General features: G+C 43.6%; 1 protein-coding gene across 6 annotated transcripts in view; it reads right to left on the bottom strand.

Annotated features, from left to right (window-relative positions):
- Positions 1–1,175: 1,175 nt before the first annotated feature.
- Positions 1,176–18,949, bottom strand: part of PPP1R12B (protein phosphatase 1 regulatory subunit 12B) — a 235,347-nt gene continuing 217,573 nt past the window's right edge. For 5 of the 6 annotated variants that reach the window (XM_023186835.3, XM_023186836.3, XM_023186837.3 and 2 more), the window contains one exon: positions 1,176–8,958. In XM_023186835.3, the coding sequence (XP_023042603.2) occupies positions 8,872–8,958 (87 nt within the window). In that variant the 3' untranslated portion in view covers positions 1,176–8,871. Of the gene's footprint in view, positions 8,959–13,803; positions 14,461–18,949 lie in introns of those variants that run through there. The other variant, XM_023186841.3, reaches the window with a different exon arrangement.

Genomic DNA, 18,949 nt, shown 5'->3' with positions numbered 1-18,949 from the left:
ATCTATCCTGTCTTGCTGCTTCAGTCTCTGAGGCTGGGTAGGGTGAGGGGCATGGGCCTTTCAGCAGGACTGGGATTGATCACCTGAGGGTCTCCTGGCTGAGAATGTGAGCTTTTTACTCTGCTAATAGGCTGTGGCCTTCTCCTTTCCCTGGAAGAGGGCTGGACCACGTGACAGCTAGGTGATACTGTCGTCTCTGCAGACCTTACTACAACCAGTGGGGGTCAGAAAGAGAAACATTTGCAGTCTAGGAACCCTTTGCATTGGTCATGCTTCTTTGCCTCTGTTTTGCGCCCCAGGACAGGACTGAATTCTTCAACCATGACATCAAGTGTGTGTGTTCTGCTGCTGCTTGGGTTGCAAACAGCTGGGTGACAGCAGGGGAAAAGAATCTTCCCTCCCTGACCTCTCCCCAAGTCAGTGACCAGGGATTTCCGCTTGGCAGGAAACACAAGGCTGAGCAAAGCCAGAGGCAGGGCTTGCTGGATGGAGAAACCAGACCCAGATCCTGGCTGCCTGGGGTCAGACCTGGCCACCCACGTACAAACCCTGCCAGCGGTCCTGAACAGCTCCTTTCTGGGCATGGCTCCTTCATTTTGAGTTTAGATTTAACCTTCAATAACCCCCAAGTTAACTACATTTGTAGTTTGGAACGACAGAATAGTTTTGGATCTCCCGACTTACTTAAACAATGACCTCATGAAGACTTATGTATACAGCAGATGACTAAGGGTGGTGGCAGGAGACTTCCATGAGCCTAAGGAAATCACCACCTAGACCTCAACTTTCCCAGGTACTAGAGTGTGCTAGTAGTCACCTGGATGGCCTCAACACCCTTATCATCACTTAAACCTGGTGTCTTCCAAGAAATAACCACACTCTTAGTTACTTGAAGCTTGGAACCTTGATAGCTTCTTATGGTTCTTTTGAACTCCAGTCTAGGCTTCTCCTTGGCCTGACTCCATTTAGGAAATTCCTTGATCCTACCAGAGACCCTTATCAGTGGCCATGACTCACTGTGGCTGTCCCTGGGGAAGGGGCCTCTATGTGGACAGGAGTTGTAGCAGGCTGGTGGGCAAGGCCCCCACCAATGGTAAAGAGGATGTAAAATCAGAAGAGGCTGCCCCAGATGTGAGATTCTATAAATCCCATGCTCTGAACTGTAGAGACAGTCACAAAGTTAAAACACAGTTTTATTTACTCATTTATAAATACTGTTGTGTTTACAGGCATCATATAGATGTGAATATTATTATTCCCAAACTTTGAAACACAGAATACGCAATACTATATAATAACAACCAGTAAAACAAAACCGTTCATCTTAGGGTTGAAAGGCCACTCAAAATTGCATAAAAATACATTCAGTTCACCAAGTCTGGCTTCTTCTCCCTAAACACCCCCAACCCCACCCCATCCCTGGTGTATTTACAGCGGACTGAAGTTAATCCATACAACTCAGCTGAAAAACAGTTATATCTGGTGCGTTAACCTTGGTGGAAACAGGGTGAAGGGTGGAGTAAAGACACAAAATGCTACCACTAAAATGGGAGAGGCATGGAGACACCAGGGTGATTCTTTTCACCCCTGTTGATCAAGGTCAGGGCAAAGACAAGAAGGAAGGAAAACCATAAAGCCAAAGTCTTGAGTGTGAACTACTCAACTGAGCATAGGCCGTATCTTCACCAAGAAGGATGCAAGGGTGAAACATTCCTTCCTTTTGCAGGGAAATCATTGCCTGGTGTGCCAGCCAGTGGTAGGCACAACCTTTCAAAAGTTCAAGGGATGCTAGCTAGAAAAGGAGGTATCCTGGATTGCTGCATCCTCTCTGAACCTTCTCCTACCCCGCAGCCTGCCTCCTGGTCTTTTTTCCTCCAAACTCTCTTTACGTGGCCTCTCTTCATCAGAAGGCAAGCAGGAATCGGTTCCGGGTTTCAGTAGAGTGGGAGAAAGGACAGGCAAAGGCACAGGTATTAGGCGAGAGTCAAGCTACTTCTGGCCCTAGCATGTCCCTTGTTCAGGGACATGGGCCCAGGGGACTCTCAACTCTGATTTTGGGAGAACATTAGCGGCTCTTAAGAGGCTCCCCACCATCAGTGTGCCTTTCCTGAATCCTTGCTCTTTGAATGGGCTGAGCTGTTGCCACCAGATGCACTGATACACTGATTAGGTTTGTGCTGGGAAGACACACTTCTGTTTTAAGCTATAAACAGTCTCAGGACAAAGAGTAAACCAGATATGGCTACTCATGGTCTCCTTGGCCAGGCTATGGAGGAGTCATACAGGCCTACAAGTCAAACCTCATCTCTGAGGTGACATTAGCATAGCCAGGGAGCTTTGAAACTGGAAGAGGGGACAGTGGTGGTGGTGGTGGTAGTTGGTATATCCAACTTCTCCAGGAATCTTGGCTGATTCATGGAAAACCACCTCTCTAAAGCACCCTCGGCTCCAAGTGAGAAAAGCAAGGAATTAAGAATGTGGAGGGAGATGAGAGGGAGAGGAGTGAAGTGTATGTTTATTCTGGAAGGACATAAGAGCATCCTGATGTCACCTTAAGGGGCCACCCAAGCAAATCTTTATTGGAAACATCAGGGAAAAATTTGGAGGAGAAATAACAGAAAATATCACTCTGGCAGATTCACAGTCCAAAATGATAAGCAGATGAATTGGGGGAACAGCTCAAATAGGTCCTTTGGGGGATTAGAAGGGAGGGGGAAAAACAAAAGATAGAATTTAATAATATACTTGGATAAAATTGGTTTCTGAGTTCTCATTTGTAATCAAGTATCTGCCAGACCTCATTTTAAAAGCTCTGGGCTAGCAAATGTGCATGTGAACACACATAAGCTAGATGCAAGAGTTATCCTTAAACTGCTAAACCTTTTTAGGTAAGGCCAAAAACATTCATTAATGGTATTGTCTTTAGACACACCCACCACTTACTTACAGTTCTCCCGAAGGAGGGCTTCCGGGACATTGGGTTGTAAGCCAAACCTGGGTTCTATGTTTGCCCTCAACCCCAACTCTCAAAGGAGAAATGAATGCATCTTCTTTTACCATGCAGCTGCCGGCTGATGGTCAAGATTCTGTTTTTTCTCAGCCCTCAGAAATCACCTCATTCCTAATAGCTGTGACCAACAGTTCCTGGACTACAATGAAGTTGAAGTTGATCTATTTTACAATCTAATCAGAACACAAGAGATCAATAGCTGTCCCTGATAGGGTCTACTGCTTCCTGAGCAGTGTCAATACCCATTAAGGAAGCTGATTAAAATCTCTGCTCAGTTGGAGCCTGAGGGATGAAGTCACCAGTGAGACAGAACTCATCTCTGTGTGCCAAAGCTTTGGTTCTGTGAAACTCTCCTTCCCAGTAGTTGCAGCTTCCACCCTGCTCTATGTCCAAAGCCCCTGGGCCTTCTGCCTTCTTCCCGTCGCAGCACACAGCCACCTCCACTTCCAGGGTCTCTGCCCTTTCACTCCAATTACACCAGGTCCTGTAGGAGGCTTGCGAAAGCCAAGTGCTGTTCCATGCAATGTGGTTGTGTGGACTCTGGGTTTGTAAACACTTACTGCTTTGGTAGTCTCCTCTTCAGACCTGCTTTGAAGGAAAGATCATCTTGAATGGTATCAGAACCTCCTACTTCTGATAGTCCAAAATCCAGAGGGGCAGCTCAATGGAACTAAAGATTGAAGTTCTTATCGAGGAAAATTTTCTTGCTGCTGTAAGGCAGAGTTCAAGACAATGAACCAGATGGTGCTAAGCAGAAGAACTATTAGTCTGCTATTTGGGTGTGAAGAGCCAATGTAGACCACATTTTGAGAAAGCTGAGGAAAGGTGGTTGAGGGAACCTATGAAGCAGCAGGTCTATTTCCTATTAAAACAACTTGTCCAAAGGCTGCCTGCAACAAATTGCTTTCTATCCATTTCTCCATGAGCTCCAATTTCCACCTCTGCAGGCTTTAATATTCTTACCAAGCCATCAGGAGGGAAAGCCATTGCAACATCATTCAATTACCCTCAATATTAAATTCACTTCCCAACAAGGATGAGAAGTCAACCTTGATGTGCTCATGTTAAACAGTTTAAATCCAGAAGAAAACAAAAAATTTTGGACTTGGATTTTTGAGATTAGAAAGAATTTTTGAAGCAGAAATCCCAGTAAGTGTTCTGATCTTCCTAAGAATGAATAAATCACAGAATTTTAAGCCAAAAGGAAAGGGCACATAAAGATTATCCAGTCCAACCTCATTTTACAGACAGGGAGGGTGACCTGCCCAAAGTCACATGACTAAAAGGGGAAGGTGTAGCCTTGGAATACGATCTTCTGACTTCTAGGGTCTTACCTTTTTTCTGTTGCCTTTTTCTGTCCTCAAAGCTGCCTTGCTTATTGGGTTAGAAGAACTCACATGAGGGGTTAGACCCTGCCTTGAAAATCTGTATGGTGGGCTGGGCATGGTGCCTTACTCCTGTAATCCTATCACTTTGGGAGGCCCAGCCAGGTTGATTGCTTGACCAGCAGTTCAAGACCAGCCTGGGCAACATGGCAAAACCCCATCTCTACAAAAAAAATACAAAAATTAGCTGAGCATGGTGGTGCATACCTGCGGTCCTAGCTGCTCGGGAGGGTGAGGTGAAAGGATCCCTTGAGCCTGGGAGGTGGAGGTTGCAGTGAGCTGAGATCACACCACTGCAATCCAGCCTGGGCAACAGAGTATGGTGACTAAGATCTGCAATAATAACTGGGCCTAGATATAGGCCAATTGCACCACCTCTGATTGATAAGTGTGTCCTTAAAGTGCGGTCAGTGCTGGCATAAACAATGGGGTTTGAGGGCCCCTGATGATATCTCTGAGGGAAGGATATCAGGGCTCCTGCAGTGTTACTTCACTGAAAAGCTCCAGTGGAACCAGTGGCTCATCCGGTAGAGTAGAATTTCCCTTTCCTTTTTGCTTAAATGCTGAATCCTTTCTGCTTTCTTTTTCCTCTTTGCACCTTTGGAGGTGCAAAGCCACCTGGAAGCTGAATAACTGGCAACACTTTAAATAGTTCTCTCTTCTCCAGGCTTCTTCTGCTCACTCCATGCCCACCTCAAGGGTGCCGACACTCACCAGTGGCCTGGACTGAAACACTGGCCTTTCTCTGAGACAGTGTCTGTCTGTTGCTAGGAGAGGCTGCAAAGAGGCCAAAAATCCAGACACCTAACAAAGTACATGGCTTTGAGAGTTTCTTCTTCCATCATCTTTGGCTCAATTAAATGCCCCTAGTGGAGAAACGGTCAGTAGTTCACACACACTTTCATGGGATCCACAGACTATTAAGTTGAGTTTTAGCTTCCTTGCTTCCTGAGTGGAACCATCTAATAAGCACATGGTTTGGGGAAGGGAAATGGGTAAAATGTTGTAAAACAGTGATCTGAAATCTCACTAGTGGCCTCAGATAGCAATACATGAATCTAAGTCTTCTTAAACTTGGGGTGGGAACTAGCACAGAAACCACAGAAAACCCAGAAGAGAAGCAAACACATTCTGCAGTTGGAAGACAGGAAGGTTCTAGTGAACATCAAATGAGAATGGCCCACTAGAGAATCTGGTGCACTAAGTAAGCCCAAAGCAAGTCTATTCTTTAGATTCTTTAGTGGCAACACCCTGAGATTTGCATAACCCTTTTGCTAGAGACTGGGATGGGGCTAGGGATCATCATACTCTGGAGCTATCTGGAAAGGGATCAGCAGCCCTGGAAAAACAAACTTTAGCCACAGAATCTCTGGAATGGCCAAATCATTACTTTCAAAGGTGTGGCTCGGTTTTTGAAAAATAACAAATTAATGAAAACAGAGTTGTGCCAAGAACATTCTCTTTCCCATTCTGATATTTCATGTGAAGACTCTAAGTTAAGTGATAAACCTGTGCCACATGTTGTTGGCCAAGTCTGCAGCTATTTCTTCAGCTTGAGCTGCCTGGGGTGCTCATGAGTGTCCAAACCAGCAGGTGAGGACTGAGGATTGTGGCCACTGAAGAGGCCAGTGGTAGGTACCTGTCCAAGCAGCACAAGAAAAGGGAGACCTGTTGATGCCAGTATCCAGAGAGAATTGCTGACTAGTAGAAGGCCTATAACTACCACCTCATGGGGCTTCCAGACAATGGAGTTGTGAAGGAATGGTATTTTATTTCTGGAGACAGACCAGAAATCAGTTCATCTAATAAAATTAAATGCATAAGAGAAAGTACCTGAAATTACCTAGGACAGTTTACACTTACTTTCATGAGTTCCTGGCCATAGAATCCAGTATTCCTGAGATTGAAAAGCTTGCAAATTTCTTGTCACAAGGAAAACTTTCTGGCAAGAAAAGTCAGCTTTAACATGAAAGGGCCATGTGAAGTGGCAGGGGTGCAACACCAATCTAAGAGTTTTGAGAATCTGCCCCCAATGCTTTTGAAAGGCACAAACAGATCTGAGGGGACTCTCTGTAACCCCTTTCCCTGGTCTATTGAGTGGAAAAGGGTCAAGATGTATTCCCAATAATCCAATTTTCTTTTCTTGAGAAAGCAGTATCATCTTCCTTCCCCAATACTCAAAATGTTCCAGGATAATCAATAAGTCAACACCTTATATTGATTTCCTCTCCCAGAATGAAGGAAATGCTTATGGTGAAAGATATAAAACTTATTACGCTAATTTAGCATTCCCTGAGAACTGAACTTACAGTACTCCCATGATAATCCAAAGTCCCAAGATAGTAGCAGCTTCTCTTGAAAAATGGTTGGAAATGGAAGACAGAATTTTATATACTCTAAAAATGGGGTTTTGTCAGAGGAAACATATCTCCTGTTATGGAATTGGGATCTTGAATTACAGCTTCTAGTTTAAAAAGCATGTGATGTTTCAGAGGGAGGGCCATGGACAGCTACACGTCATGTCAGGAAAGGAATCAACAGACAGAGGTAGTGTATGTTAAGGGAATGAACCACTCTAAACACTGAATATCATTGCTAACCCTAAAATGATGAGGATTTAATGACTTGCACACTCAAGTGAACCAAGGGATAAAGCTCCTACAAAAGGAAAATACTGTAAGTATTAATGCTAGGCTCTCATCAAGAACTAATGGTTTAATTTTGCACTGGATTTGTAGAGTATTCTTTCCAGGCCTGGGCATGATATTTTAAAGGCTAGTTTTGTCTACAGGAGGATGGCCAAGATGTGACAGGAAAGAAAAGCATGCCATATGAGGAATGACTGAAAGGACTAGGGTAACAGCAGCTCAAAGTAAGACTGAGGGGGAGACCACCCACTGCACATATCTGAAGAGTTGTTAAAGAGTTGCAGATAGTAGATCTGGACTACAAGGAGAATCCACAGGCAGACTTCAGCTGATAATCAGGAAAAACTCTCTCGATTAGAGTTGCCCAACTTTTGAGTAATAAATGCATAGCCACCAGAGGCTACCTGACCATGCCCATGGGTCAAAGCTGTGGTAGCAGGGGTCCCTGTGACACAATAATAGAAAGCTGGACCTAATGACCTCTGGGCCTTGCCACTCTAAACTTCCATGACTCTCATCAATGGGTTGAAAGTACTTCATTCCATTAAACCTCTATTAAGTGCCATTTCCCCTATTAATTTCCAAGAAAGTAAATCTCTCCGCTAAATCTAACCACTGGAAATAATCAAATCCACCACTATTCTCACAGCCCAGTGGGCTGCTATCTTCCACCTTCTTTGCCACAATGTTGCAAGTGGCCTCAGATACTTGACCTTCACCATATGTGTCTTTCCAGCCTGCTTCCACTTCCTAGTCCATCTCCCAACAATCTCCCCTCCCTACCTCTCATTCCTCCTTGCACTGACTTCATTTCTCATTAGAAGCAGGTGTCAGAGCGAAGAGAGGAAAACAAGGTCAAGGACGTGAGGCAGAATGGGGTATTCAGAGCCAGATTTTCTTATAAAGAAAATCACTTTGAAGGGGGAAGTGGGAGATGAAAACAATGAGCTGACACTTATGCCATAGTCTAGCTTTTGGGGCAGTGATGCTGCCACCAAGGCACCAGAGTGATGATTTTCTTGTCTCCAGAATAATGATTCCCCACAAGGGCCAAAGACAACTGAGGTCAGGTGCTCTGTCCTAGCTTTTATACCATTGAGTGAGGGGGTGGGGAAGGGAAAAAAATAAAAGGATAGAAAGGAAAGGAATATATGAAGCCAGGGCCATTTGAGCCTTGAAGAAAGGGCTAGGTATGAGGGAGGAATAAAGGTTAAAACTAGTTAGGGAGATTACTGGGTGTTGATAGAAAAAATAAAAGTCAGTTCCTGAGAGGTGAAGAAGAATAGAGCACCTCAATGCAGTCACTGTCACCTTGAATGCTAACAGCTCCAGAAGCCATCTGATGATCGATTCAACATCCTGCTGTTTCTCTTGACACCCCAATCAGGATCCCGGAGTGGCTACCACAAGACTCACTTATATCAGAGGACACTGGGTCAATGTAAAAAGCTGAAGGATACTGATTTGGGTAGAAGCCTTACATGTTTGGACCAAATCCAATGTGGACAAAGTAGCTGAGCAGCAGGAAGTTCAGGGGTCCACAGCTGAGCCTAGTGTACTCCCCAGAGCATTCTCCAGATGGCTCGAATTATCACAATCATGCTTCAATTAAAACTGTCATAAAACTTGGGATAGGGGTTTTGGAAGAACAGGGCATTGAAAGTGCAGAGAAAATGTAGAGTGTATAGAGGTGACTGAAGAGGGTGTTAGAAAGAAGTGTCCTTCCACCAAAACATCCATTTCTTTTGGTTGGAAGGCAAGGACTGGAAAAGAGGGGTGGGGGCAGCAAATACTGTCCCTTTGTTTCCTCATAAATCTGGAGCCTAGCCTATTTGGACAGTTTGCTGATGACTCTGATGAGGGCACCATTTTCATCTTTCAGCCTCTGGTTGTCGGATTTCAGTTCTGTTAACACCTGTAGGGTGACAGAGGGAAAGGTGAGTTAGAGCCTGGCAGGATCCTCCTTTGCCCTCCCTGACCAGGCCAGGCCAGGCCAGCCTGGTGATCAGGGCCTTTTGAGACAATGTGTCTCATGGTCCCTTCTCCAGGGATAAAATTCCTTTCAATCTTCCTATTTATTGAGTTTGTATTGTTAATCTTTAGGGAGATTATAGCCCCTCCATCTTTTGAGCTGGCATATTTAGCAGTAATATCTTATTTCTTCATAGGCAGACCTCACATTTCACACTGTATATCCTTTCATTCTATTGAATCAGTAACCACTTTCAATTTCTCCTGCCCTTAAACTCACCCCTAGTCTAAAGAAATTGGGGAGACAGCCAAAATGGGCTAGTGAGGACATAGGGAAAGAATTCAGAAAGGGGGTGGTGGTCAACTAGAAGAGTTAAAGGAGGATACTGCTTCACATCTCATCAAAAACAAGAGCAAAGGCCACAGAGGCAGCACTCGGCTTTCCTGCCATATGCACAAGATGATTTAAGGGTCCTCCACTTGGTGCCTTCGGTGAATAATCCTCCAAATTCTTGCTGGCCATACTATACATATCCACTTTCAACCATTAAAATTCAGAAAACTTACAGTCACAGAGCTGTCAGGCACAGTGAACACTAGGCATGTATTTAATCCTTGCCAAAGCTCCCCACTGACAGTCACCAAAGGATACCCAGAGGACTTATCAGCAGTTTTAGGGGATGGCATTGTAATTCACAGAAACAGATGCTTGTCAGGCAGGGGAGGGAGTGGAAACTCAATTTTATCAGTTCTGCCATCTCGGAACATTACACATACTGTTGTCTAACTTGTAAAAAAAAAAAAGGAAAACTAACAGCCTCAAGTCCCATCCTGGAAGTCCAAGTCTTTGTTACATGATCAGGCACTTTTGACAAGTACGCTGTGCATCTGAAAAATCCTAATGGGATGTTGATAAGGGCACAGTTTATGCGTGGGTCCCACTGGCAGCAAGAGCGATTTAGGACAGCGGGTAAGTGTATCACCACTATGCAGGCTACAGAAAGCTACATTTGTATCTGTTCAATACAGGTGTCCTTTGACTAGTCATTTAAACCTACAGGACCCCAGGGGCAGGTAATGCCCCCAGTAAAGGGTGACCTGGGCTGAGGTGTTATGAGGCCTATTTAGTTCTAGCTCTGGCTCTGCTATTAACCACTTAGGAGATTTAACTGTGCCTTAAGGAATATAATCTGTTTCCTTGATCTCTCAGGGAAGATATAGGTTAAATTATATAAATATATGTGTATGTACACAAATATGCATCACAGATACATAATTTGTATCAAGGAAATAAAAGGAAAATTACTGAATATCTATAATGTGGACGGCACTGTGCTAGAGGGTCTCCCTAGTGCCTCATGAGATTATGATACAGTTGTTATCCCGAGTTCTACAAAGGAGGAAATGAAAAGTGCCAGAACTAGTTCAAGGCACCCAGCAAAGCTAATACTGAATCCCAATGTGCCTGACTCCAAAGATCCTTCTTTTATTACACGTGGGATGGAAAACAAAACACCAAAAATGTTTGATGCCTAGAAACTGAAATTCCAGCATTGTCTTTGTCACTAGTGATCTATTACTTTAGGCAGATCACTCACCTTCTCTGCATTTCTATTAGATCACTCACCTTCTCTGCATTTCTATTTTTGTGCTTCTATAAGAACAACAGTCTCTGTCCTACTCTCTCCTACGGTAGGGACTCTGTGAGGCTCACAGGAGGTAACAGATGTGGAAGTGTGTTGACATACATACTCAGCTTTGCGATACTGAGTGTTCCTACAATCACTGTGAGTTTTCTCATGACTGTGGGAGGGCAGGCAAATAATCTGCAAACTTTATTAAGAAGACTTTGATCCAGAAAATATAAAAATAAAGTTGCGGTCCTTTGACCCTGGTCTCCTACCTCTGATTTAATCAAAGCAGCTCTGGCTGCCCTCTCCTTCATTCCTCTATCCCTGTAGCTTTGTCTACCAGACTGAATGCTTGGAAACTCATTTCAATGAGATTTTTAGAAAAAACCCAGGGTGGCCTCATGTTTCCGTGTTCAATCTGCTCTTTAATGCCCCATCCTGGGGCTGCAGCTTGGGTACAACTGAGACTGTGAAAGCCACATTTCCATAATAGGATTCCATAGGTAGGAAGAAGCTATATATGGCAATGGATTACATTTCCCTGCTTAGCAGCTCATCAAATCAGAACTGAGCTGCCTTAAAAAATGTATAAACAACTTGTAGAGTCTTGTAGAGTTTTAGTGATTTATTTCCACATTAAGAACTCAATTCCTTGAAAAAAAATTTGGACAAGGCAGTTTTGCAGCTGCAACATGCTACAATTGACATCTAAAGGGAGTGGCAAAAAGTGTAAGAGGTGGAATGTAGAAATCAAGGCGGGGCGAAAGCCTCACAAAGTTCAAACTCAGAAGAGAGAGGGGGAAATGAACAGTGTTATCTGATATCCACTTGAAGTTAAATAATGGTTAAATAAGAACACATGTGAAAGTACGATATAAGTATGAAGTTTAACAAAGCTTTATCATTTTAAATCTCTGGATCTTAGTTTCTTAATTTTTAAGTTCCCAGCTTACCACAATTTGGTGTTAAAGATACCCTGGGCAAATAAAATTAAGTACACTTTTCTCAACTATTACTTCTTACAGTCTTTGAGGAACGTGTTAAAAAGGAAGGCGCTATAGGGGTCCTAAAGCTTCAGAGACATAGGGCAAGGTTAGCCGTAGGTTGAGCGGGACTCAGGATGAGTCTTACATGAGCTGTCTTGCTTTTAACTACAAGGAAAGTGGGAAGGGAGTTCCCTCTGGTATTTTGTTGGTAAGTGGTTTGCTCTACATGCTGAGATAAGATGATTTTTCCAGGGAACTATTAAAAGAAAAAAAGGTAGAGCAAAATCTCTCGATTGCACTGCCAGTTTGGCTTAGTTATCTCATCCTTCCTTCTGGCAAGAAATCGGCAAGCTTTTTTTGTAAAATGCCAGACAACAAGTATCTTAGGATTTGCAGGTCAAACAGTCTCTGTTGCTACTCCTCAGCTCTGCTGTTGTAGCACAAAAGCACCCACAGACATAACGATAATATGTAAACAAATGAGTATGGTTCAGTTCCAATAAAACTTTTATTTTGGACATTGAAATTGGAATTCCATATAATGTTTGTGTTCATAGGTTGTAAAATATTATTCTTCTTTTGATTTCTTTTTTGACTATTTGTATGGCTTATGGGCCATACTGGTGGGTCACAGTTTGCTACCCCTTGCTATGGTCATATACCAGGCAATGGCTTTCTTCACAGCAGCAAAATCTTTTGGTAGGTAAATGGCTCTTCAGAAGTTAGGCTTTGACAAGGACGTCACAGTGCTGAGAAAGCAGAATGCTGCCCTTCCTCCCTCAGCTGTAATACTGGGGGCACAGTGTAGTCGCTCAATAGATCCTTCTCGCATTGTTTGGGCTGTATGCTTAACAAATGGTTAAAACTGTGCCAAATACACAGACAGCTTATATTACAGTGGTGAAAAGTTTGCACTCTGGAACCTGACATGTTTGGTTTGAATTTTGGTTCTATCACTTACTCTCGGAGTGACCTTGGGCAAGTTATTTAATCTGTGACTCAGTTTTTTTTCATTTTTACAATAATGGTTTTGGAGAATAAATGAGAAAAACTATATAAAGCATTCAGCACAGGCCTTAATAAATGACAACTGTTAAGGATATTAACTACTGAAAGCATGAGATCTAGTTTTGCCCCATATCCTATACGATCTTGCAACAAAGGGATACTAAAAATAACTGGGACTTTTTTGGGGGGGTCCCTAGTTTGCCCTAAGTAAAAATTTCCAGGAATCTTGAGGCTAACTTTAAAGCATGGAGTCTGGACCTAACAGTGGCTGCTTACAGCCAGGTCATGGTAGGACTTCCCTTTCAATTTTCTTTCTGCCTATGACAGCATCTACAGCGGGATATTAGCTCAGTCCTATGATAATTCGGGTGATTCAGTTCTAGTGGATATTAGTTGCCAGCTACTAACCCTGAAGGCAAAAGCAAATAGGCTGAAAGAAAGAACAGGCTCTGGTCAGGACTAATTAGATTGTTGCTGACAATTAAAAATTCATCTCAGAGGAGTGGTGACCCCATCATACCATCTTGAGATAGAAAAACCAGTTGTCTGTGAGCTTGTCTTTCAGATCCATAGCCAGGGAAAGGTTCCAGTTTGCCAAGCACATTTTTAGTTCTCAGTTGAAAATAAATCCCTGCTCTCTGCTCCACTGCCTGCCATCTCCTTTGCAAAGCTGGCCCCATTAGGGAGGGCCTGGCTCCATGAGGGTCTCATTTATATAGGCTGTGTTCTGCCTCACAGCCCACACACTAAGGACAGGGAGGGGCACATCTCTAGGGCCCAAAGATTTGTGACAGGAATGAGAGAGATGCCTCCTAAGGAGGGAGAAGAAAGCAAAGACTACCGCAGAAGGAGGCAAAGAATGCTTATCCAATTATGCTTGAATAGTGGGATGGAGAGTGTTTTTGCTGGTAGTGGAGCTGGGCAGGAACAGTTCCAACCTTGAGTTTTAGTCCTCTCCATTGGTAATGTTTTCAGCCATGAGGATCGTCTGGTATCCAAAGGGCTGTGATTCTTAACCATGGTTGTACAAAGAATCAACAGAAGAGCTTTGAAAAAATACTGATGCCTGGATCTCAACCCAGACCATTGATTATTTGGGGCCGGACCCAGACATCCCTATGTGTATATGTTAAAAGCTATGTATATGTTTAAAATATACCCATAGGTATATGTTAAAAGCTCCTGGATGTTTCTTGTAGCCAAGACTGAGAGCCCCTGACCTTGGTTACCCAAGGCCCAACCCCAACTGCTCCAGGGGAGCGGGTTGCACTTGGGTTACTATTGTCTAAGAAAGATCAATCTCCATTTGGCAATGACCCTGTCAATGAAATATGTATATGTGCATGTACATAGGTATATGCACACACTGTGTATACCTATGTGTAGCTGAGTGAACAAATTCATATTCGGTCTCTAGGGGAAGAGAAGGTAATGTGGTGACCTTACCAAATGAATACACTGGTAGCCCAGTTGAGGTCTCACTGCCTCCCTTGACCTAGGCTGTTATGTCTCATTCTATGATCTCAGTCCTGGCTGCTTCTATCTGCAGATAAACAAGCCTTATAGGAACCTGCATATGGAGGCTCGCATGGAGGGGATGAGCACAGAGCTTCTGGGACTAACAAGAAGACTGAACCTGCCTGGAGTAGTGGAGGAGGGAAGTGAGTTGGAGAGGAGGGACAAGAACTAGAGCTCCTGGGTGTCCGAGGACTCGACGGACTCCGAGAGTCTGGCCACCACTCGGGTCAGGGCCCTGTTCTCAGCCTGCAGTTGCTCGTTCATCTGCTTCAAGGTTTGAATCTGTTTTAGCTGGTGGAGGTTCTGTAGAGAGTGAGACATGAAAAGGACAGACAGACAAGACAGAGAGACAAGACAGACCAGAGGAGAGAAAAGTAGGACAAAGAAATCACGTGACTTTTTGTTTTTGTTTTTAGTTTGCATGCAAGAAAGGAAATGAGAAAGGCAGCAGTCATGGAGCAAATGGGGGGCAGGTGGAAGGATGAGGGAGAAAAGCAACAGGGAAGGAGAGCTGTGTCTGATTCTTGGCTAAGATCTAAATAAGCCATATGAATATAACCGCCAGGTTCTCAAAAGGCACATATGGATTGCTTTTGAGAATGAAAGCCCAACATGTGGTTTGGAGCCTTCTGAACCAAATTAACATGGTTGAGGCATAACTTCAGGGACCCTTCATCATGACTGAGATTAGAGCTGAGGACTTGGTGTGTTCTTAAATCTAGCTGCTGCCCCTTTCTCTCTCCCTTCCTCTAACCTTCCCCCCATACTCAGCTCCTCACCCTCACTTTGTTTGTTTATTTATCTGAGATAGGGTCCGACTCTGTCACATTGGCTGGAGTGCAGTGGCACAAAACTGAAACATCTGCCTCCCAGGCTTAAGCCATCTTCCCACCTCAGCCTCCTAAAGTAGCTGGGACTACAGGCATGCACCACCATATGTGGCTAATTTTTATATTTTTTGTAGAGACAGGATTTCACCATGTAGCCCAAGCTGGTCCCAAATTCCTGAGGTCAAGCAATCCTCCTGCCTTAGCCTCCCAAAGTGCTGGGATTACAGGTATGGGCCACTGCACTTGGCCTCATTTATTTTAAAAAAATAAAACAAGGAAAATAAAAGAGAGGCCTATTATTTAAGCACTTTTTTTTTTTTTTGGCCACGGCATGTACTGTTTAGAAGGTTAAAGTGACACATACCCAAATAAGAAAGAACTGTCAGCTCTTTGGATCGTCCCCTAACCCACTTCGTAGGAAGCTTCATTAACCCTGCTAATTTTCCTCTACAGTCCAGAGAGATTGTTTCAGGATCCAATAACTGCTAACCTGTCTCTGACCTGCTATATGATTATATGCATCACTAAATTCACAGCTAACTGTGCTTTCTTTGTCTCAGTTCAAGCAGTTTGGGAGCTGCTTAAAGGTGTTCATAAACAGACTCATACTCTGGAAATTATAGCTGTGCAAAAAAGCTGGAGAAATCATAAATGTCCAATGATAATGAAACTAGTTGGACCAATGTGCTAGTCCAGCCCTTTCTGTCTGTCAGTGTTGCAAGTGGAACAGAATAACCAGTCCACAGACATTCTTCCTGATACCCCATATTCCATAAGACATTTAAAGACTTTAATAAATGGAATTATATCAAAGGCCTGCTGACTCTGCTACTGTCCTTCCTAAGTAGTCATCTGCAGTGCCCCGAAACAGACCATCAACTTTTTGGGAGGAGAATAATGATTTTTTATGCAAATGGGGTTTCATGGATGAGGATGGACAATCCTGTGGGTTATAATGACTACAGAAAGGTGGCCAGGTATCAGAGAAAAGTCTCTCATATCTATATGATGGGAAGGATAGAAATGAAAGATTAGTGGAGTTATAGTTGTTTGGGAGTGAAGAAGCAAGAAAATGAAAGGTAGCATGAAGGGGAAAAACAGTGAAAAGGAAAAACAAGCAGAGACAAACTGCTGAATCTCTCTTTTCCCAAAGAGAAAGAATGACCACCTTGGAATAAAGGTCTAGCCAAACTGTCTCATGTAGCCATTGGAGGGTGAGGACTGGGCAATCTTCTTTGCTCACTGTAAGCATCTTGGCCATGGTGAGGATAGAGGAGGGAGATCATGGTACAGCATATGGAAAAGATTAAAGCAATGGGCAGGGACCAAATTTAAAAACCAATGGAAAGTCCCTGGCTCTCACCCTTCTTTGATGTTGACATTGGAACAAAGCTTTCAACATAATCATTGTCAAACAATTGTCATTGTATGAAGTGGTACTTGCCTCCCAGGGAATAACATTAAAGACATGAATGATGAATGTGACTCAATCTAACAAGTGAGTATAAGCAGATCAAGGTGAAAGACTTTGGAAGTTATCAGCACGAGGGAGAGAGGCAGGAAACAATCTGGTGGAATGTTCTATAGGAAGCAGTATTGAAAACAAGGCAAGGCAAGGAGGAGAGGAGAAGGGGCAGGGCCCAGCACAGAATGGGCAAGGGCAGGGCTAAGGAGCAGGGTCAGCTAGTAATCTTTCCAAATAAAAATAAAAATTCCAGGATCAATATAAAAGGCAATTGGTTGCTGGGTCCCTCTCATGCAAGGACCTAGGAAAGGAAGGAGAGGTCTGACAAGGAGGCTGATGCTGAATGGAGGATGCAGTAGAGAAGTAATCACATCAGATGTGGGCCAAGACCAGGTGCAGGCCTGGCACAGCGCACATTGACATGCACACCTGTCAGAAGTTGGCATATAATCCTACTCCAATCCAGGATCTGGGGATCTGGGTGGAGTTTCTCCTGATGAGAATTCATAAATACTTACCTTTCCAATAAAAGTCAAGAAAGACACAACACACCTCATAACCACAGAGCCACATATACATCTGGGTTAGCCCATCTCATGGTTCCCCCATTTCACCTGGCCTTTGTACTTTATTTGGTAGAGTTAGAAAAATAGGACTGAAGTCACTTTCTTTCCTTGAGTAATCTACTGTATTTTTAAGGGTTCACTGGAGATCAGCCCCCTCTAAAGTTCCCTACTGATTGCTCCAAGGAGGTTTAAGCATCTGTACAAAATGAACATGCAACAAGCATGACCAACTGGCCCCAAGCTCTACTGGGTCCCAGTTCAGCAAGAAAGTCACCTGTACCTTTGGCTGCCTAGTACAGAGAGATTTTGGCCATTAATCACTCTAGCAATCACCATAAATCATAGTCTGAATGAAGAGCTTGATAGCTAAACAAGCATTTTCTTAGACTCATTTAGGGCCAGTCATACCAATTTTATATTTATATATCTGTGTCTTTGAAGGTTTTGCCTTCAAGTAGGTACAGACAGAAACATAAAACTGGTGAGATGTAAAGGCACGAATGCTTCTCCCCCTTAGTCCTCTAGGGGGTGCTGGACGAGCTGCAAATCTGGCATTGGGCTTTGATTTGAGCAGTGTTTAGGGGCTTTAGAGTTTACAGGCATTTCTTCTTCATTTGGCTCTGTAATGGATAATGGAGAATAATGGACACTGACTGACTGAATCAGTAAATGTTTTAACTAAAAAAAAAATCAGTCTTGGCCGGACATGGTGGCTCACGCCTGTAATCACAGCACTTTGGGAGGCCGAGGCAGGTGGATCACCTGAGCTCAGGAGTTCGATACCACCCAGGGCAACATGGTGAAACCCTGTTCTACTAAAAATACAAAAAAATTAACTGGGTGTGGTGGCACACACCTCTAGTACCAGCTCCTTGGGAGGCTGAGGCAGGAGAATCGCTTGAGCAATTGAATCTGCCTAGAGGCAAAGGTTGCAGTAAGCTGACACTGTACCACTGCACTCAGGTTTGGGTTACAGAGTGAGGCTCCATCTCAAAAATAAATAAATAAATAAAAATAAAAAGGAAAAAAAAAAAATCAGTCTCAAAACAGCTTACCTATTGGTTTGGGGACTAAACATTCATGATCTGGCTCCACTTGATAATTTAAACAATTGATTTTAGAGTTGCTGGCAAATGGCTTATGGCTGGGAAGAGCAAACACTTTCATATGTTATAATCTCTTGAGGAAACGAAATAACTCATGATCTAGTTGAGGAAATCATAGACTGATAGTATAAAGAGACAGAGAAAAAATGTAAGCCTATCTCAACCTACAGAATTGAGAGCAACTAGAACCACTGAAGGGGCTTCCATAATTCCCAATTTAGAATTGGAATATAAATAAGAAAGGGCCTCAATTTCTCTAATTTGACCACTTTCTGGATTATTGTGTGTGGGTCTGCTTGGATATGACACAGAGCCCCATGACTGGTGGGTGGAGGCTGGCTTTGGGCTCCCAGGTACTCCTTGGAAGGCTCCAGCTTTGCCTCAATTACATGCTCCAGATCAGCATTTAGGCCATTTCTTAATAAGCAACACTGACAGCTGCCTAACAGCAGAGTACAGATGGTATAACTCAGGAGGTTTCAAAAATGGAGAAGCCTCCATGCAACAAGGAGCTGTGGATATTCACTCATGAAGAAACGGTTAGCTCAGCTGGGTGTGGCGGCATGTGCCTGTAGTCCCAGCTACTCGGCAGGATGAGATGGGAGGATCGTTTGAGCCCAGGAGTTTAAGTCCAGGGCAACACAGCGAGACTCCATCTCTTAAAAATTAAAAAAGAACTGGTTATCTCTAATAAGTCACTGCTCTAAGTGGGAGAGAATACTTCTGTGTGGTAGTAAGGTGTGTTTGAAAAAAATCTCAAGATGGAGAAGTTTAGGTGCTAGGGCATACTGTTCCACCATTTCAGGAGAATCAATTACTTATGAT

The sequence above is a fragment of the Piliocolobus tephrosceles genome, chromosome 1 (genome assembly GCF_002776525.5).
Source record: "Piliocolobus tephrosceles isolate RC106 chromosome 1, ASM277652v3, whole genome shotgun sequence".
Taxonomy (NCBI): Eukaryota; Metazoa; Chordata; class Mammalia; order Primates; family Cercopithecidae; genus Piliocolobus; species Piliocolobus tephrosceles.
The sequence above is the reverse complement of the archived record's forward strand: the minus strand, read 5'-3'. Positions and strand labels throughout refer to the sequence as shown.